We start from the raw sequence: 21,664 nt of genomic DNA, 5'->3' as shown, positions 1-21,664 counted from the left end.
GGTCAGAGGTTGGACTAGGTGATGTTGGAGGTCTGTCCCAACCTAGATGATTCTGTGATTCTGTGAAATGTGTTCTGTTCTGTAAATAAAAATAATTTAAGTGCAGAAAAACTGTTAAAGCTATGTTGAAAAATTTAACAGCTTAAAAGCAGCACACTTCAACAGTGTTTTTGATATGTTTTTTAAACATAAATGTAATTGGGGTATAACTGATTATATTTTTAGCTTTTTTCTTGTTTCACCTGATGATGACAGTTCAATTTTAAATATCCAAACAACTCAGTATTTGGAAAATTTCAGTTAGCCTTGAAATGCCACTATGTGACACATTGTACAAATCTTGTCACTTTAGTAGATTTTAAGATTGGATTAGGTGTTGTGGAATGGTAAGGCTTAACTGTTCTACAGTAATTTAAATATTTATACTGTATGTAAGCTTTGCTCTTCAGAGAGTGCTGAATCAGATTTTACTTATGTGGTCAGTTTTAAGCTTTGATGAAGTCAGCGGTACTAAAGGTAGGCTTAAAATTAACCATAGGAGCATCTGATTTTGATGCTGACCAGTGGGCACAAATGTAGCCATGATTGCTTCTCTAGTGCAACAAAACCAGATGATGTTTCAGTGGCTCAGTGATCAGGTTATGATTGAGTCAAAATTCGTTTAATTTTAAGTTTTCTTACACCTACATTATTTTGTGTAACAATTATGAATAACAGGAAAGGGCAATCAATGAACTCTATGGTTATTTGCAGTTACTCCTAAAATTCCCAGTGCAGTTTGCTTTGGTGTTTAGTTAGACACCAAAATGGGGTGACAACTTTTAGCTTGAGTCTCTGGCTTTCTGAAACTGGCCCTTAAGCTTGTGACACATAACCTTCTTCTCATACTTGGCTATTAGAGGTGTATTTATTTATTTATTTATTTATTTATTTATTTATTTTGTAAAACCAGAGCGTGATGCCTTTGATACACTCTTTGATCATGCACCAGACAAACTCAGCGTAGTCAAAAAGGTAAGGAAATTCAAGTAAGATTTTCTACATAGTTCTTTTTTTTTTTTTTTTTCTTAGTAGGATATCCAGAAAGATCTGGAAATGACAGAAAATGATTGTGAAGTAATAAAAAGGGTTGCTGCTTCAGAGTCAGGTGATACCTGGATTCATTGGCTTCACTCAGGCTCTTTGATTGCTCGTGTTTATTGGTACTGGCTCTTCTGTGCAGTGCTGATAGTTACCTTGACTCTTAGATTGCAGCCACGCTTATTTTGTCAGCCCCTAAACAGGATGAAAAGGTTACTGTCCCCAGCCAGCTACTTGTCTTTTTATCCCCCTCCTGCCAGAGATCAGTGCTTCATGTAACTGTATAACTGCCTCAGCAACTGCTCCTCTATCAGATTCAGTCAAAATGGCGCAGGTTAGAAAAGCTACTCCGCACAGTATTTGCAGTTATCCAGATCATTCTGGCTGGACAGTTTTACAGGCTTTTATATCCCTGTGCTGTCCTCCAGCAGGGAGGGGCTGGGCTGCAGGATGACAAATATCTGGTGGTATCAGGAAGTCTGCTAGAAGAGTATTGCCATAGCTGATAGAGAATTAAGTTAACTGTATCTGTGTGATAGAAATGTTAACTTCCAATTGTGTGTCTGTCCCCTTGGAAGTGTTTTAAGCAGGCTGACAGATCTCTGCTTTGATATGTTATCACCTGTCTGGCTAAGCAGGATCTTGCATGTCTGTTTCCTGCAGGAATAGAAATGTGTAGTACAGATTTGGGTTATATTGCGACTGTCATTTGGAAATTTATAAGTGCACATCTCTCCAAGAGGAGAGGTGAGTGCAGAACTGCGCTATTGGTATCTTCTGTTGGGAGTCTTAGCTCAGTGCTGCTGATGCCTTGCTTCCAGGCAGTGGATCTTCTCCAACAACCTGAAGAAATTAGTGTGGACAGTAACTGCATCTACTGCTGGCTGCATCTTCACAAAGAACTTGCAAAAGAACCAATGTCATCAAGTTTTTTTTTCCCCACAAGATCGATGTAGGCTTTCTGTGCTAGAAAAATAACAAGTTATAAGTATGTAATAGCACCACCTGGTGGCTTCTGGCTTATGTTGCAACAAAACTGACCACTAAGCTGTTTTCAGTTTTAAGTACTTATTTATGCTAAAGCAAATAGCACGCGGTCATATTTATTAAGCTTTAAAATGCTTTATAAGAGTATGTTAACCCTTTCACATAAGCATCATCTGTAATTTCTAACATTGCTGGTTCTGGTGTTCTCTTTTTTTAGTCTCTGATCACCTTTGTGAACAAACACTTGAATAAACTGAATTTGGAAGTAACTGAGTTAGAAACCCAGGTAGGAGACTTGGTCTTTTTGTTTGTAATCTGTGTAAATTACAAATGTAGGTCCTCTCCCCATAAAACTGTGTTATAGAATTGTTTATCTTTGAACATGTTAATTTATAGGATCAGGGCTCTGTCTTTTAAGTAGTAATGACGTTGACTGATGTTTGCTTCCTTTACTCATGTTTACATATGCTTCATACTGTTGTTAATTTGCATTGTAAGGTAAAATTATTGGATATTCATTATGTCTATATTAATGACCATAGAATATGGCTGCATCTCCGGGCAGCTTGTCTCCTGGATCAAAGCGGTGTGCTGTAAAGCAGTTGCTATAGTTATGGGTGGATGGTGGGTTTGTCTTTCTAGCGGTGAGGGTTCATAATGAACCAGTGTGAGCTCTTAATAGCTGGCTGCCTGGGGCTCTCAGGAGGAGTCGGCACTGCAATGTGCAGTTCATCATAGAAATACCAGTGCTAGCTTTGATCGCATCAAAGAGGGACTGGAAACAATTTTGATGTTGCAGCAAAGGCCTTCGTGTCCTCCTCTTTATCCTGCTATCTTGTGAGCATGTGAACTGTGCTTGCTTCTCAGCAGTGTGGATTAGCAACTGAGCTCATGTACTGCCTGGCTTGACTGGCATTGGTATCCAGGTTAGTTTATTTAAAGCTAGCTGAGGTAACTGTCTACCACCACAGTCAGCTCTGTAGGAGTTCCCTCCCTCTAGCACGTAACAAGGCATGGAATATGCTTAGAAACCTTAAGCAAGTGTGAAGTGGGGTTAGTTATCAGTGAAGTGTCGGTGGGGTTAGTTCTCACTTTGCAGGTCAAATTATGCAATTTTCAGACTGGTTCTTTGGCTGAGTTTTACAAACAGAAACAAATATTCTTTCCAGAGTTCAGTGAGCTGTGGAGAGAAGGTTACCTTATTGTCCTGGCAATTAATAATAATTAAAAAAAAAAAAAAAAAGTAGCATCTAGAGAATTATTCCTGTAGTATTGGTAATTGATTTTGAGTCTGACTTGGTTTAGTACCAGTCATCCACTGCTATTTTACAGCTTTGCTGAAATAAACGGGTGACTGGATCTGATTTGTCACAAGAAATTGTTGCTTAATGCCTTGAAAGTACCCAGCAATTTACTTTTGAAAAGGTTAGAGAATGTCACATATACCATATCAGGATCACAAGTGAGAATTCTGTTTGAATACATAGCATCAGCCCCCTCCTCCAGCCAGTAAATAGTCTTCCTGTCTGGTAGGGATACTGAACGGTATTGCTGAGAGTATTTAGTATGGTATTTAGTATTTACAGAAACTGTGAACATTCTATTTTGACTTGAAACAATTTCTTTTCTGAAGTTAAGCTTTTTACCTGTTACAGGGGAGATTTAATTTCAAGTTCAGATTAAGGGCAGTGTATAGAATTTTCAACACTCACAATTTGAGAAGAGAGGTTGTGATTGAAACTGTCGTGTACTGTAGTAGTAGGACTGGAAGTATATAATATGGAACAGGGTTTCCCAGGAAGTCTTTTTTTTTTTTTTTTTTTTTTAGTTGAAAAACAAACTGCAGTGAAGTTGGCAAGATTCCTCAAAAAAATAAAATGAGCAAAAGCTCATTTTTAAAATGAACTTTAAAAAAAAGTGAGCAAAAGCAAGAAAGGGGAATGTGTACTTTTACCTCACCCCAAAGTATTCAGTAACCTAATAAATGGAGAACTGGCTGGAGATATGGAAATACAGAAGACTTTTGGTTTGGTCTATACCTGTTCAGACTGAATACTCAATACCCTTACGGAGTGCAAATTGTATATAACTCCCAGGTGAATTGCTTCTAATTTCTACTGCCTGGAGTTACTATATATAAATAATTTACATATTTGTTGGCACATGCTCTTGAATAGGTTAGTGTTATAGCTAGTGGGCTTGTTTTATTCAGGAACTGAGGGAAGAGGAAATAATGCTACAGTATGTAGGGAGAAAGCCTTGTATCCTGTTTTGTTATTGTTGTTGTTTAAGAACTGATAAGAAAGCTGAACTGATGATTGCAAGGGAATTGATGAATCCAGGGAGCAGATGAAACAAAGCCCTAAATGCTTGTTACATTTGCTGTCAGTTTCTTGTTATGCCTGAAAGGAGCAGTCAGTGACTTCTGAACTGTCTTACGCCTCTGTGCTAGCAAACAACAGTGCTAGAAATCAATGTGCATAATTTGGTCCAAGTATTTATTGCTCTGCATGTTTATGAATGCTTGCTTGAAAACAGATGCTTCCACCTAGAAATGTCACTAGTATTTCTATTTAGTTTGCAGATGGTGTTTATTTGGTTTTGCTCATGGGTCTTCTTGAAGACTATTTTGTTCCACTTCAGAACTTCTACTTAACGCCTGAAAATTTTGATCAAAAGGTGGGTAGAAATTCCAGGTTGTATTCTTTTTGCTTTATTACCACAGGATATTTTCCAATCATTGTGTGCTTTCTCTTCATGCCCAGTACATATACTCTTCTCTTCAGGAGCTGTAGCAAAGGTGCACTGACTGTGACACTTGATAGTTAATACTACAAAAAGTTGTTTGTGAAATAAATGGGTAAATTCCCCATAGTTAAGCAAGAAAACATCATATGCCACACAAGACTCGTGAACATCCAAAAGGAATAAATCAGTAGTAAGTGCTTTGTACTGTATAGTACTTTTCATAATCAAAGTGATTTATTAAATTGCAGTACTGCCTGAAGTATTTTTGTGCTCAGGGATGCTTTATTGTGCTAGACAGCAGAGATGATGCCTGGCATTGCCTAGTGTTTACCACATAAATAGAGGAGAAAGACAAAAGGTGAGAGTTGTGAGTGCCACTTCATCTGCATTTTGAACACTGGGATTGATGTAAAGTTAGAGCTTCTTCCTAAGGTCACAAAGTGCCAGCCCTAAACACTAACCCCTGATCTCACTAGTATCAGTTGCCTAACACCCAATGGTTCTTTTTCTATAGTTTATTTAATGTTCCTAGAAATTAAATATCGTTGGTTGATATGTACTTGATAGGCTTGATATGCGGTAGTAGAAGAGGTGGTACATGGGCCATGATCTTTGGTTGAACTGGGATTAGAAATTGTATGTTGAGTGCCCATGTGTTTTGAAGCTGATTTAAAGCCAAGATGGAGGCCCTAATCCTGACAGGGAGGGAGCATGCAAAAAGTTGCCTGTCTGAAGTAAGTCTGTGAACACAGACATGTTTTTGTGTCCAGTTCCTGGCAGGGTCATTGCCAACATTGCTGACTTAAAATTTTGAGCGAATGTACTAGCTTGTCTTTTTGTTGTTGTTGTTTTCTTCTCTTTGGTCAGGAGCAAATGACTTTCTGTCTAACAGTACCTTAGACATAATGAGCTTTGTGGAAAAAATTGGGATATTTAAAGTCTTAGATGGTCTTAGTCTTAATCAGGGTATTAGAAATGGAAGGGGACGAAATAAGTGCCTTGCTTTTAGCCATGCACTCATTGCACTGTCCTGTGTCATTCCTAGCATTAGTGATGAGAGGCTTAACGCAGTACGTGTGCTTTATTATCATATGCAAAAGTTTGCTTCTTTCTGCAGTTGTTCCTGGACATGCACACATATCTGGGTATATTCAGTACCTGATACTGGAATAGTTTGAGCCTGGTTGTGCTGGAGTAACGCTTTGGGCCCCCTGCTTTTTATTCTGCTAGGTTCTGTAGTGGGGATGATACAAGTCTAGTTGGCTGAACTGGAGCCAGGAGGTGGTTGGGTCAGGAGTGGAAGCATTGCAAGAAGTGAGAAGATTTAAAAGGCTTTTTATGGTAAGGGCTGCTTACAGTGGTGGGTATTTTGTACAACTTCAGCATGCCCTTCAGTGCCAGTAATGCTCCCTGAAGGACAGGATTTACCATTGGTACAATAACCCAGCTTTCCCTATGTGGATCATCTCAGCGTTGCAGGAGGAAATTGAGGTGTGCCAAATGAGAGCTGTTACAGACCTAGCCTAACGCATTGAGCCTGCTGATTCTATGGGTTATATAGCATTTTTTGACTTGGTAGGTGACTAGTTGCTATTTGGGAGCTTAAAGAGGTTCTCTGAAGGCAGACTCTGACAAGAGAGCTTCTTTAGGTGTTAAGATTGTGGACAGGATGGGGATTAGTTCATTTAGAATGTTGTATACTGTACATGAACTTGATAGAGCAGTGGGAACGTTTGCCTTTTATCTTCTGAACAGGCTTACCTTTATAGCTTTCTCTTGCTTTTTTATCCCAATAGCTTGAGTCTTCTGCCTTTTAGAAATGCAGGATGCTGAGTCATAGCTAGTACTGTTCAGTCAAGATTTTGTTGTTAATAGTTTAAATTCATAATAATTATCCAGGATTCCTGAAGTAATGTGGTTTTGTGTAGAGACTTTGCCTAGAGGAAAGCGAATTTGTAAATCAAAATAAGAGTTTAGGCACTGTGTTTTGGGAAGGGAAAAAATATCTTCATCTGGAGAATGATTGTTTTTGTCCCAGTGAATGAGGGGAAACTGAAGCAGGTTAGATTAATAAAGTCCTGAGCAATACATAGCAGTGAAGGGGGCCTTCCTTCCTTGTTGTAGGGAGCTTTGTATGCTAACGTCCCTGATTTCCAAGATGAGTAGCTTTAATTAAATCTCTTCCTCTTGCTATGTATTTCTAGAACTGTCATTTGCAGAGACAAACCTGCACAGAATTCATAATCCAAATTACCTTGCTTAAATTTCGTTAAGCATGACTCAGAAAGTTTCTGTGCAGATCTCTCAAAGTATACAGTTCCGTCCTCATTAATATTTTCTTTTAGTCTCACCTCTTTTTTTCATTTTTCCTTTTTGTCTGTTTTCTTTTCTTTGACTTTATGTTCATGTATGGTCCTTGGAGGCTTGCTCAGGGAGCTGTCTTCTTTTCTGCACAGTTGTGCCTAGATTGTTTTGCAATTTCACTGCACAGTCTGCCTAGCAACTGTCACCACGAACCATTTCACTTACCTTCATTTGAGAAATATGATTTGAATTTTATCTCTTTCCAAGCAGAGGAAGCTAAAGTACCAAGATGCCTCGCTCCCTGATGATGTAATATTTACATTGCTTAGTATACAGCTGATAATGCAGAAAAGAGTAGTATTAATTGAAAATACTTAGTTTAGTGTCCTTATTTCTGACCCACCCATGTGTATTTTGTCATCTCTGTTCAGTTGTGTCACTTTTGTTAAGATTGTTTATTGCCAGGATTGCAACTGATCTCTTGCTTTGTAATTGGAAATGCTGAGCTTTGGGTACAAGCAGAAAGATCTCTGCAAAATGCAGCTCTGTTCCAGTTGTTACTGGGAGCTCTCAGGCCTGTGCTGTAGAGAATGAGATCAAGACTTACTGGGATTATTTTTTTTTTGTATTTTTTTACATTTGGAAATTGAAATTACTTCCTGTGTATCAAAAAATCAATATTTGCCCTATGATACAAGCTTTAATTTCTTAGTCCCTCAAAAGTACTTTCAGTCATGCACAAACATGTAGATGTCTTTTATTGATTTAAATGGAATTGACATTTCATATTCTAGTGTAGAGAGAACAAAGCATTTTTAAAAATTTCATAAAAGGTTTTATAATGCCTGTATAACTTCCGGGTTCTAAACAGTTTTCCTTTTTCAGGTCCACAATGTTTCCTTTGCTTTTGAGCTGATGCAAGATGGAGGACTCAAAAAACCAAAAGCTCATCCTGAAGGTATGGTTGTGACACATGGCTTTAAACCATATATAAATACGTAATAGCAGGTGCATTTCAAGTGCAACTGCATTCAAGATAACAGGTCAGTATTAAAAGGTGGAGCTGTAAATGTGCACCTTGACAGTTTTCCAAAGGATTCATTGTCTGCATTTGGGTTATATATTTACCTCTGTTTCTTGTCTGGAATAGGTTTACTAAGGTGTGCACATCTAGTTTTAGTGAATGATTCAGAAGCTGTTCAGTGCTGTATTATACATTTATCTGGTATTCTCAATCACAGTCCAAGCAGGGAGCTTTGTATGGTCTAGTTCTCATAACTGTTGCTCTGATTCTCTAACTGTTGCTTATGCTAGGGATAAAAAGAGGAATTAAAACTTTCTGACTGCTATTTTTTATTCCTAGAGTTACAAACTGTTATATGTATTAGAGGCTTCTACAGAACAAAGTGAAAAATGAGGAGCCCCCACAAAATGTTCAGTCTGACTTAAAATAAGACAAATTGGTGATAGCAAATAGATTAACAAATAGTAGTCATAGTGGCTAAAAAAAAAAGACAAAAAACAAGTGAATATGTATCCTGTCAAAGTGCTGTTCTTTTATATTTGAGGATGAAAAATGCTCCTGAAAAATAATTAAATGAAGCAAGACTTAGTCACTGCACCAAGCCTGTATGAATTTAAAAAACGTTTGGACTGTGCACTAAGTCACATGGTCTAAACTTTTGGGTAGACCTGTGCGGTACAAGGAGTTGGACTTGATGATCCTTATGGGTCCCTTCCAACTTGGAATATTCTATGATTCTATGAAAACACTAACTTGGAGTTGAGTCAATAGCTATATGAGGAAGACAGGGAAAGTGGAAAAATATGAATGCAGTATTGGGGAAGTAAGGTTTTTGAGTGGAAGGGTTAAAAAGATGACAAAAAGAAACCAGGTAAGCTAGGTAAGCCTGCCACCAGAGAAAGATTTTGTTAAAAAATTAGAAGATAACTTGTCTAATTGAAAGCTTGCCCCCCCCCCCCCCCACACACACACACACTTTTTTTTATTATTATTATATTTTCATCACTTGTTCTACAGAGGAATTTACCTTCTTGTAAGTCGGTCTTACATCTTTACCCTATCATGACTGGTATTCTACCATAGCAGACTTTTTGTTTGCTCCAGACAAGGTGTGTAGGTTCAGTAGGCAGCAGAATATGTTTAAGTGTTTTTCTGACTGAAAATTTAATTACTAATAGAAGTCAGAGCCAAATTAGCTCAATGAACATTCCTTTTTTGCTGCTGCAGGATTTGTGTGTATTACTTGCTCATCTGTCTGTATATCCTTTCTGATTAGCAGTGATTCACAGCTGTTAGTGAGTATGGTTGTGTGTGTGGCTGGAATTTCCTGTAAAATTGACTATTCTTGAAGACCTACTCCACTGGGCAAGACAATAGCATATTGGGCTCTGCTTGTCACTGTATCAAATCCTCTGTAGGATCAGGATCTTGATAGTAGTCATGTAGTACATGACTGCTGGAGAGTAGTAGGAGTCAGCCTATATGCCTCCTGCAGCATTGTGAGGGTGGTCGGACAGTGTCTGCCCAGCACATTGCCACTGGTCTGGGCTCCCTTCCAGCTCCTGCTTGTGCCCCAGCCGAACCCTTAGCTTTTGCAGCAGCTCTTTGCTGCCACTTAATCCCAGCACATCTTAGCATGTGCCCTGGTTTCTGTGCTTCTAGCTATGTTTCTGTTCTACCCTCTAGATTTCTATTTCTCACCATTAGCACCTTGACCTTGGTTTAAATCATAGGCAGTTCCTGCCTCTGAAACTGGATGTCAGCCAGAGGCAAGAACTGAACCCCACCAGGCTTGATCACACCTCTTCATGACATGGCAGCTGAGATGGGGGTTAACAGTGGCTGAGGGAAAAGACCCACCTTACTTTCAGTGGAAGACTGAAGATGTGTGGAATGGGGAGAGGAAAAACAATTAGAAGAAGGGGGGCAGATTCCCTAAAAATCTCTGACCACTACATTCTCACTTAAGGCTGACTACTGGGGCCTTATTTTTTTATTTGTTCTATTTGTTTGTTTTTCGTAGTGTTTCATTTAATTGTTTTGCAAACAAAAGAGGCTGCCTGCATCCCTGGTCAAATGTGCTGATAGATGTCCCTTAGAATCATAGAACCATTAAGGTTGGAAAACACCTCCAAGATCATCTGGCTGTTCCTGTACCACCACTATCACCCAATAAACCATGTCCCTAAGTACCACATCCAGCCTTTCCTTAAACAACCCCAGGGGTGGTGACTGCAGATACTTGACTTGATTTGCCAGCTTTATAAGTGCATGGCTGTTGCAAGGTGTTGCTTCTCATTAAGGAATGGTTAAATTTATGTATACATCTTAAATCCATTCAGAGGGAACTGGGTTTTGGTGCAGAGGAAGCAATGATTAATTCTGGCTCATGTCTCACTGGGAATGCTATGGTAGTAAGCAGCTTTCTGTGATACCTGGAAACTTATAAATATATTTCATATTTCACATATCCAGGTAAGATCTCTCTTTTTTCAGGATGTATTACTTCACAGCAGTTAGGATCTTACCTTTCTTTAGGACAGCAGAAAATTCTTTTGCAAATGCAAAATACAAAATCATAAATAAGTTAGGTGAAACAATACGAGGAAAAAAGTTTGAGAGGTTACTGAAAATACCAGATGGAAGTGTGGAGGTTATAGACTGTTATCCAGTATGGGGTGGGGGGGTAGGGTAGGGAGGTCCTGGCATCGATTCTTCAAAACAGGCAGTAGGTGTTTCCCCTGGGCCTTGCATTAATTGCACTTGGTCTTTACTGTTTGCTGTCTTCCTAGTTCCATGTGTGACTGTTTCATAGATATTTTTTCCTGTGTATATTCACTTCCTCCTCTGCTTCCTTTTTATGAATTTCACCCAGCGTTTCTTTTCAGCCTTCTTTGTGCTATGCCCACCCCTACCCCGATGTCCCTGGATTACATGTTTGTAGCATTTCCTGGCATTTTGTAGAGTAATAGGATGGGAGGTGCTGGCAGAAAAACTTTACTTGAGAACTGTTCCAGAATTGTTCTCTGGCCTAGCATGGCAAGAGGAGACATTAGATAACAGAAAGCTTCCGGTCTGTTGAGAGAATTTAAGCTTTGTTTATTTGTGTAGTGTATCCCTGCAGAGTTGTGGGTATATGAGGTTCAGGATCTAATATGATGTGTGTAGCTACTTTGCTTCTTCTCTGGCTAGCAAAGTCATTGGTGAAAACTCAGAAGATACTCTACTAATGATGTTGCCAGAAGGTAGCATTTCCCAGAGGCTTTATCCCAGGTTTCAGGCAGAAGCAGGCCTTCTCTGTAACCGGTATTAGATGAGGAAGGGAATTATCTTCCTTACATTTCCCAGAGAAGGTAGCTGTGACTGTGATATCATGAGGGTGTTTTGGAGTGCATCATGCATGACATGTAAAAAGCTTGGCTTAGGGAGATCAGAACATTTTTGTAGCTATTCCTACAGGCTCAGAGATGTGAGGACTTTTGTTCTTTTGAGGGTAAATGGTGGAGAACAAAAAGCTAATTAAGAATTTATCCTTTTCTTCCACAGATGTTGTCAATTTGGATCTGAAGTCTACCCTCAGAGTTCTATACAATCTGTTCACAAAGTACAAGAATGTGGAATGATCCTGGAATCTGCTAAGGTCTTCATCATACTAGCCTCCTTAGGCAAAAAAAAAAAAAAAAAAAAAAAAAAAAAAATAAATAAATAAAAATACCCTCTGCGCACTCCCTTAGTGCCTTATGCTATACTTCATACATTATTTCTACAGTTGATGTGGTCTCTTTATAGCTGTTTGTGTAACAATCCCACTAAAAATAATGCACATGTACTCTCTAGGTCACTTGAAAATATGTAGATATTTCACACTTTTACCAGAAGATACTGTTGGGTCTGATTTGTTATGATCAACAAATGTTCTTTTGATAAAAGAAATATACCACTAACTACTTAAGTAAGCAGGGACAACATGAGAACTTACTAATGTCTGTCTGTAGACTCTTGATTTTATAATAAACTTTCTTTAGCAAACTTCTTGGTTACCATTAGCATTTGGAGATTTTCCAGGCTTAAGCATTAGCGATAGAAAATTAGCATTGGAATTTATTTAGAAGCTGAGCCTTTTCTTTTAAATAAGGTTTTGTATGTTCTGTTGGGTGGGTGGGGTCGAGGGGAATTACAGACATTGTCTGAAGCTACATGACAAAAGCTTCAGTTTTTGTGTTCACCTCATAATAACCAGTGTTATTTCCATTCAGTGTTTACACAGAATAAGTCTTGCAATGAGATAACCGTCTAATCTTTTCATGTCTATTTTTATTTCTTCTCCATTCTAGGATAAATTTGGTTGATAGAACCACTGCCATCCTTTAAGCATGCAGCTTCTATCAGGTCAGTCAGTCAGGAGCTTGTCAGATATGCCCAGTCTGGGTTAATGTATTTTGCCCCCAGCCCTTTCTGAATTGTACATGGGGAATAATGAACTTGGCAGTTTAAAGACTGGCTCTTCCTTTTGTGTAGCTAAGATGACGGGTCAGATTCCTCTTGAAGTTACTGGTAGCTCTACAATTTTTGTAATCATGCATTTATAAACAATTTTTATGTATTTTCTTTCCTAAAGAGTGAAAACCAATTCCCATATGAATAAGAGATTGCCTTTACTTGAGGATTGCACTGGGTTATGCTAGATGAGGTGTACCCAGTGCAAGCCAATGGTTAGTGCTTCAGATTTGAAGCTCTTCAGTGATGTTCAGTGATGTACTTTAAACTAATTTCATTGAGTTGCCTTGTGTCATCCCAAGAAATACTCTGCTACACTCTGGCCTAGCACTCTTGTCTCTAAGCTGTTACAGATTTTAGTGGGAATGCCTTTTTAAAACAAAAGGATTGCTAGTTTTATCTGGTAGACTCAAGTTACTTCATAGTACTTAACAGGTTTCATCTGCAGAGCTGTTCCTAGCTGGTGGTGTACTCATTATAGCTGTGTGTGCAAGGAGGCTCTGCTGGCACATGAGCTGTCTGAGTAGATTTTGGAGAAGAACTGTGCCAAGGAAATTGAATTGTAATTTCCAGAGTAAATAATTTTTGGAATGTGTATTTAATAGTACTCCTTTCCTTGGAGTGCCTAGTGGATTCTATGATTAGAATCACACCAGCAACTTTTCTTCAATGGGCAGCCATGATTTTGTGTGAAACATGAGGCAGAGTGCCCCAAAGAGGAAGCAGATGTCATTGCTCTGCTCTTTGAGATCACTTGAGTCTTGTAGATTGGCATTTTCCCCCCTAAAAAATGATTTCTTAGGCTAAAAATCAAAAAATCAAAAACCTTCCAAATTCAAGAGGAAATGTGCTATTTGAATCATAGAATTTTACATCAGGAATTTTCTCCTTAGCCCCTTAAATATTTTTTAAATTTAGGAAGATGGGAGACAAGCTTCTGCTTCTTTATTTCATATTTTGCGGTTCTGAGTTCTGGTAATGAATTATTTATGCCACCTCCCCTCATGCCTCCAAACCAAACGTGAAAGGGAGTTTCCTTTTTTTTTTTTTTTTTTTTTTCCCCCCCCATGAAAAAAATCAGGCCCATCTCTCCTGTAAGGCTCTGCAGGAATCATTGCTTGTTTGTACTTTAGGAGGAAGCTGTTTATACAGTGCCTAGTATAATAGGACTTGAATTGTGTTATGTTTTTAAGTCTATTGGTAAATGTTGCACGTGGAAAATGCATTGTTCATTCCCTAGCTCCTTGCTGTCTAGCCAGGTCACTCTTAGATGCTGTCTTTATTGCTGACTGGGCTAGGAGGGGAATGGATTTAACTGAACTGGAACTTTATCCCAGGTGGTCCAGTTTACAGGAAAAGCAATAAACGTAAAGCCATATCTGAACATCAGTTTTTGGCACAACTTTGTTACATAGCTGTGATACTTACTGTGATACTTACTTTCAAAAGGTAACTGAATGGTAAGAATGTTATTCATGAACTCTGCATTACTGAAATTTTAGATATGTTCCCCCAGGTACCAGTGGGTAGATCTGAATCTGGTTGCGTTCATATGGAATGCTGAATGCTTTGCAGTGTTAAAGCTTCCATGTTTCTAAGTACATAATGAATGTCTGTCTTTTCAAGCCCATACAGCTTTGCCTATTAGGTCTATCTGCTTGACATACTCAGTTCCAGTAAACTGTATTACCGCAGAAGAAACCCAGATATTCTTCAGCTGCATCCTGTTTCTCAGGCTGAAAAAGCAGCAATGGCAGATTTTCTTTGATCAGTTTAAACCTTAAAGGCCTTCTCACACCTCCTCCCCAACCCTTGTGCTTTCAGTATTAATGTATTTTTTAAGAATCTTTTCTGTTTTTAACAGTTTTTACTCTGGATTTCATACTAAAAACTAGCATTGCAGATAAAATTCTGGACTTGTCATATGTTGGACACATTCAGCTTTGTGACAAGAGTTGTGTACTGTAAGCAAGTTACAATGCAATGCTATGTTTGCTAGAGATCACAGTAGGAGTGTTGTGCATGGTTTTTGTGACAATTGTACTATTTATTCAAATAAATAAATTATGATCACTTGGTTTTCTACATCTTTTTTTTGTCTTAATGGGCAAGTCAGCAGGAAGAGCTTTGGAAAGGTGGGCTGCAGTTGTTTTCTTCATCAAGGGGGGTCCTAGATACATGGTGATCCATGTAGACATAGCAAAGCAGTGCTCTCAGGTTTCTGATTTTGGTACAGGTGATGCACAGGCAAACCCAATGTGTCTGACTGATATGTAGGTTTCATCAACTGCTTTTTTTGGTATTTCCCTGCCACTGGACATGATCAAGTTGTTCACCTTCTAGCTTCCATGTGAGAAAAATGAATTACACCCTCTAACACCTTTAGAAGGCTCAGGGCCGAGTTCTGCAGCCACACAGGAGGGAGGCCTGGCCTTACAAAGCTGAAGTCCTGTATGTGTCTGCAGAGCACCTGGGAAGCCAGAAACACATCCAAGAGTGGCATGACATTGAAAATGCCTGTATGCTTGCTCTGGTATGAAGGGAACAGAGAGTGGCTCCCTTATAAAGCAAGGCCATGTGGGAGAACAGGGCCAGGTGTATGGGGGTGTGTGCATATGAGGTGTGCTTTGGGAACGTACAGAGTTATGTGGGGGGAGATGGGCAACTGTCCTGGTTTCAGTTAGGACAGAGTTAATTTTCCTCCTAGTAGCTGGTAGGGTGCTATGTTTTGGATTAGGATGAGAAGAGTGCTGATAACATGCTGATGTTTTAATTGTTGCAGAGCAGTGCTTACACTGAGCCAAGGACTTTTCAGATCCTCGCTCTGTTCTGCCAGCAGGCCGGCTAGGGGTGCATCAAGAGCTGGGAGGGGACAAACCCAGGACAGCTGACCCAAACTGGCCAAACGGGTATTCCATACCATCTAACGTCATGCTAAACAATATATAGGGGTGGCTAGCCAGGGTGAGGGGACTGGCTGCTTGGGGATATGCTGGGCATCGGTCAGCGGGTGGTGAGCAATTGCATTGTGCATCACTTTTTTCATATACATTATTATTAGTAGTACTATTATTATTATTATTGTTCTGTCTTAATAAACTGTCTTTATCTCAACTCACAGACTTTACTTTCCTGTTTCTCTCCCCCATCCCAGAGAGGGAGGGGGGAGGGTGAGCGAATGACTGTGTGGTGCTTAGCTGCCGGCCAGGTTAAACCACAAGAGCATGAAACCAAATGCAGCTCTGGTACAGAATTTACTAGTGTTTTACTACAGAAGACTGGCTACTTCATGCACTTCTGACAATATTTCGGAGGAAAAAAAGTGTCTGTCTACCATGTGTGCTTGGGACTGCTGTTCTTTTAGTATTGTCACATTGTATTGTGAATGAAGAAAGAAACAAGATGAATTGCCAGTTGAAGCATTGAGAGCCCTAGTCATTAGAGATCAATTTCCCAATTTTTAATTCTTCATGTTTCCTCTGCCTGCTGGTATGAAACTGGATTTGTCTAAAGGTTGCAACAGCATCTCCTGCTGTACCTTCTTTTTGGTTTTGCTCTCTACATTTCTAGGCTGTGGCAGGCACTTCTGCATAAATAAGAAAGTACTCTAGGTCTTCTCTGATTTGCTGTAATTTTGTACTTATCTGCTTAGAAAATGCATTTAAGTTTTCACTTCGACCTTTAGATGAAAGATTTGGGATTAAATTCTCAGTCACTAGGAATTCATGGCAGCTGGAAATCTGTTTTCAGCCCACTTTCCTTTATCCCATTTAGCTCATACAGAACTATAAGTTCTCATCTATGGTTTGGAGCTAAACACAGGAGTCAGTCCCTTAATAGCATTAAACCAGACCAGCTTAATTAGTATGGCTGTCTACTGTCTCGTTCTGGGATTTCATGGAGGACTGCAGAATCGTTGTGTTTTCTTTCCAAAAGAGTTAACAACTGTAAGTGATGCCTGAAGGAGATATCCAGGGAAAGTAATGGTTGTGGGGAGCTTTCCCTCTTTAATCTGTGATAAAAAAGGGAGCGCAGAGCATCAGCACTGCCTAGCAGAGGTAACTCTTGTAGCAGATGAGTATTTTGGACCCTGGTGTGGCTAACTAGCTATCCAAGGACAAATGAGTACGTTTCCTTCTGCCTAGACTCCCTCTGCCAGGTTGGAAGAAAAATGACGATCTGCCTTAGAAAGTGCTCCAAGGACTATGAGTTAAATTTGCTCTGTGAGCCACCCCAAGAAGCAGACTAGTAAACAGTGCGGTACTGTGGAAGAATGACAGTATCTTGCTAATATTTTCTGGCATCTCAGGAGTTGCAGGGATGCATGTTTCCTGCATTTGTATTTCTGTTTATTCCAGTCTTCAGCAGGGACCAAGCACACAGACAGTGAAGTTCCGGATGCAACTCTGGTTTCATTTTTGAGTGCAGTCAGTACTGTGTGGTGCAACTTCCCCTGCACACAGTGTGTGTGCTTTATGCTGCTCTGCACGGGAGCTGCAGCTTCAGCATGGAGCCGAGCCTCGGGGGCAGCCTCAGCTCCTGGTAAATTGCATCCCACTTGCTGTGAGAAGATCTGCAAAGAGCTGCCAGAAAATTACTGAAGGAGAGAATAGTAAGTTTGGGAAAGGGACTCTTATGGGTGCAGTTTTGATTATTTTTTTAATCTGTAAAAATTCCTGCATCCATATAGATTGTTCTTGCTGAGACAATGTCTCTTCTGATGCTAGTGAGCAAAAACAGCTCTTGAAAAGTCTGGTACTGAATCAGGAAGTAAAAGTAAGTTTTAAACTGTGTGGACAATGCATGTTCTCCTTTTTTTCCTCTTTTTTTTTTTTTTTTTTTTTTTTGTTTAAATTCAGGTTTTCTGAAGGCAGAAATATTACTATTGGCATTCAGAATTGTTTTTTATTCCTTGCTTTGTCTGATCTACTTAGAGAACTGTTCCTAGGAAATGTGTATGTGCTAATGCAGAGTAGGGCTTTTGTGTTTTTTAAACAGGAAATTCAACAGTTGAAACAACATGGTAATATCAGTAAGTGCCTTGCATGTATTCTATGGTCAGTTTGGATGTCAGAGACTGCTGTTCACTTGTTAATGCTTTATATCATATGTAAGGGATATCTGGGAGCCGGACTGTGTGAAGGCTCAAGGAGAAGTGAATTGATCTGGCCCACTTAGTGAATTAATTGTTTTATCTGTCATTGTTGCATTGCAACATTATGCAATACCTTAGTTCTTGGCTGAACTAAAATTCACCTGTTTGTATCTCGGCAGGTAGCACAGGAGAAAGACAACACCTGTTGACTTTAAAATGGACAAGCATGTGTACCTGTGATGTCTCAGTAAAATCAGTGAAGGACCAAATTAAGCCATTTCATTTGAACAATTAAATAAATAATAATTTCATTTGAATAGTTAAAGCTGAATTTTATTTTAAAATTCCATTGTGAAATGCTACTACAATCAATATTCAAGCAGTTGTCTCCTACAATGATCACTTCTCCAAGTAGTGGTAAATAATTCATGCTGGAGAAAAATAGCACATCAGTAACAGGCATGGACAGTGAATTTAAGTGATGATCTGCAAAGGTTAGTTGCAGCAAACACGGAGGCTTGTGGTTAAGAACTAAATCTCTCATCCCTTCCTATTTCTCATTAAGCAGCTAAATTCAGGGAGGAGTCCAATCCCAGTCATGTTCCATTTCATGCTCTTTCTGCAGCAGGTTGTCTTTTGAAAAGCTACTGCCTTGGATCAAGCCTCACAGCAATGTGTCTTGCCACATGAGGCCACATTAGTGAGAACACTAATTATTAGTAATAAGTAATGAGTCTATTAAATGCTAAGGAGCTGCAGTTCTCAGGCCCTGAAATGGCTGTTGGAAATCAGTGTAGATAAATGTGAGGAGGGGGAAAGGAACAATACAAGCTCTACAGATAAATGATGGGCTCAGAGTGGAGTGTTGCTATTTAGGAATAAGATCTTGGGGATATAATGGAGACTTCCATTAAAGTGTCAGCTCAGCAGTGATCAAAACAGCAAATGACATAAGGAATTGGGAGGAAAGGAGTGCAGAATAGCACAGTGAACATTACAGGGCACCTCTCTAAACCTGCATGGTTTTCCCCAGCCGTACAAAAAGCATGTGGTAGCACTGGAGAGGGTTCAGAAAAGGGCACCTGGGATGACTGATGGGTCAGACTGGTTTCCCTACAAAGGATGACTAAAACATAGGCTGTGTTTCTTCCTCAGCTTTGGAAAGAGATGACTGTTGAGGGCGTAGGGTAGTTGTACAGTAACAGTGATGCGAAGAAGGTGAATCAATGGGTCTCCACCATGCATAGTGGGGAGCATCGGGGGAGCTAGCCCAGGTTCAGAGTGAGCAGGAGGGGTTGGTTCCCCATGCCAGGTGAAGCCATACTCTTCAACTCCTTGCAGCTGAATGGTGAGAGATAAATGCCTTCAAGGGATGGCCGGGAAGTAAATTTATTGGCAGCATCTACTAAGACTTCTGCTTTAGGAAGGCCAAGGTGCAGGCTGTTGAAGCTCATTAGAGTGTTTTAGGGAAGTATCTTGTGTATGCTCTGTTTTTTGTTTGTGTTTTGTTGTTTTTTTCTTCCCTAAGCAACTGACTTCGGGTGCTGTAAGGGTCTGGGTATGAGATATTTTGTCTCACTCAGTATGGCCATTTTAACATTCTCACCAAGTAGGGCACACGGGACTGAGGCCCTGGAGTGCGTTAGCTTTTGTTGTTGCAAATTCTCAATTTCAGATCCTTTCCTACAGGCTTCCAAATGTTAAAAGAGTAGCTTTCTGATGTTTGTTTTCCTTGGCCAAAAGAGACCGAGGATGTGGTAGGCAGTATGCATTATTTTGATGTGTAAATATTCAAAGAAAGTGTAAGAGAGACACAAGCTAAGTATTGCAGCAAAGCTGAGTTGGTATGAGCTGTGGTTTACATGGACTATTACATAAGGCTTATCAGCGTGGCTTCCCAAGGCATAACAGATGCCAGAAACATAATTTAAAAGTTGGACTTAAGTTTCTCTGTATTAATTACTTTTTCCCTCCCAGTTTATTCCATCTGGACAGTCTTGTCTCAGATTGTTCAGTTGCTCCCCAGGCACTAAATGACTCAATTTCTCCTAAATATCTTACGTTACCAACCATGTTTCTAGACACAGCATTCAGTTTTGCAGCCACTATACTGAAAGATTCTCTTGTGACCCTTCTTCCCTAGTGGTTTGCTGGGTATTTGTTTTATACCAGTTTGTTTTGCAAGACTGATATGCAAAAGCATTTAATTGCCATTTTCTACCAATAGTCTTGACTTGGCAAAATCTGTGATAAAATACATGTTCATAATGCACTTTGATTGGAGCCTTTAATGGATACTGAGCCTGGAGAGTGGCACTGTGCTTTTTAGAGTATAAAGCTATCAGAGAAATGCCACTTTGGGGACCATCTCTGGGCAGTGTGAATAGCAATTGCAGAAACTCTCTTGCTCCACTGTGCTTATAGGGCTGGGTAGTCCTCGTGTCTGCAAACACCTCGTAACTGCAAACACCTGCCTTAGCAGCTCAGACTGTCTTTTTGGTAACAGCATGAAGGAGTAGCTGAAAAATGCAAGCTGGGGTAAGACCCTCATTTAAATGCTCTGGGTTGCTCTTTAAAGGTGCTACTGACTACACAGGGAGCCTTGAGAGTCACAGCTCCTAATTTAGGTGTCTCAGGTAGACAGTAGGAGTCCTCTAACTATTGGTTAGAGAGCAGCCATCCATCCTGCTTGGAGCCCCACTTCCACCAGCAGCTGGGAACGCATGGTTCAAAGGAGTGTAAAAAGCCTTCCTGGTGCTCATATTGCTGTCTGCTCTGCTCTGGTTTTCATGGAGATTAGGACTGTCAGGAGGGATGAGACCTCTGGCCTGTGCTAGTGCAGATGCTGCCATGATAGTCCAGGATTCAGAGACACAAACCGTCTGTAGTCCTCTCACCTCTGCAGGCAATCATTTACATACAGTTGCAGTATGTAATTCTGCTTTCTTCTGCACTGAAGTTAACTTACCATTGGTTTAATGAAGAGTCATCCTACTTTTTTGCGCCTATTTTTAAAAGAGACCACTCATTTACTGCTGTCCCTAACTTTTACACTTTTCCAAGCTGAATCCTAGTTTTTTTAGTCCTGTAGGCTTGAACAAATAACCTTTACATAAACATGAAGACTACAAAAGCAAGCACTTAAAAGTGGACATTTCTTACTCTTGTAAAATGCCTGTAGAGCCTGGCTCTAACTTTTGTGCTGTGTAGGCAGCATGGCACAGCCTTATGCATGGAAACTTATACATGTGGTTAAAAATTCAGACTTGTCATTGCTTGCACTATGGTTGGATATGAGGCTTTGAGAAAAGTAGGAGATACTCTTGCCAACCTCTTATTTGTGAACTTCTGTTTGATGGGACTTCTTTGGAGGGTTATGTGGCCTCTGCCCTGCTCCCACAGCCCCATTCTCTGGCTTCTGCTGTCCTTCTGAACGACTCCTAGCCATCTCGGAAAACCTCGCCCATAGTTTGGGGTTTGTTGACGAGGAATTTTCATTTCTGTGTTATGTAGTGCTGTTCTGCTTTCATTTCAGGACAACTGGATTGGGTAGGAAAGTTGTTTTCCAATCTGTGTATGAAGTACAAATACTGGAGAGGCTGTGCAACAGCTTGTGCTTCTAACATGAAGTTGGGGTTGTATACCCAGAAGTATGCCATTCTTTTTCCACAAATATGTCAGATGGTCTAGTGGAGGAAACTATTTATATTTATAAGCTTGTCTCTAATTTAACTGCCACATTCTTGGTTTAATAATTCTTAAGTATTGATCATTTTTATAGCATATGTGTATTGATACCAAGAAAACTGATAGCTTTTTCTTAATTCGGTTGAAATAGGATTTTACTAATCTAATTCAAATGAAATGGTTGGATTTAAGACAAGTTTTAGTACTAAAGAGCTTTTTTCCCCCAGTAGTCTGAATATTAG

General features: G+C 39.7%; 1 protein-coding gene and 1 long non-coding RNA gene across 8 annotated transcripts in view; one reads left to right on the top strand and one right to left on the bottom strand.

Annotated features, from left to right (window-relative positions):
- LOC118156460 overlaps positions 1-13,940 on the bottom strand; it is a 24,622-nt gene extending 10,682 nt beyond the window's left edge. The window contains exon 1 of the long non-coding RNA XR_004746277.1: positions 13,811-13,940. This is a non-coding gene — a long non-coding RNA (uncharacterized LOC118156460). The remainder of the gene's footprint in view (positions 1-13,810) is intronic.
- The window catches only part of PARVG (parvin gamma), a 34,677-nt gene continuing 17,657 nt past the window's right edge, over positions 4,645-21,664 (top strand). For 5 of the 7 annotated variants that reach the window (XM_035310497.1, XM_035310489.1, XM_035310455.1 and 2 more), the window contains exons 1-2: positions 4,645-4,746; positions 8,005-8,077. In XM_035310497.1, coding sequence (XP_035166388.1) covers positions 8,042-8,077 — 36 coding nt within the window. In that variant the 5' untranslated portion in view covers positions 4,645-4,746; positions 8,005-8,041. Of the gene's footprint in view, positions 4,747-8,004; positions 8,078-17,012; positions 17,253-21,260; positions 21,386-21,664 lie in introns of those variants that run through there. The other 2 variants (XM_035310462.1, XM_035310470.1) reach the window with 2 other exon arrangements.

The sequence above is a fragment of the Oxyura jamaicensis genome, chromosome 1 (genome assembly GCF_011077185.1).
Source record: "Oxyura jamaicensis isolate SHBP4307 breed ruddy duck chromosome 1, BPBGC_Ojam_1.0, whole genome shotgun sequence".
Taxonomy (NCBI): domain Eukaryota; kingdom Metazoa; phylum Chordata; class Aves; order Anseriformes; family Anatidae; genus Oxyura; species Oxyura jamaicensis.
Note: the sequence above shows the minus strand (reverse complement) of the source record. Positions and strands in the feature narration are given on the sequence as shown.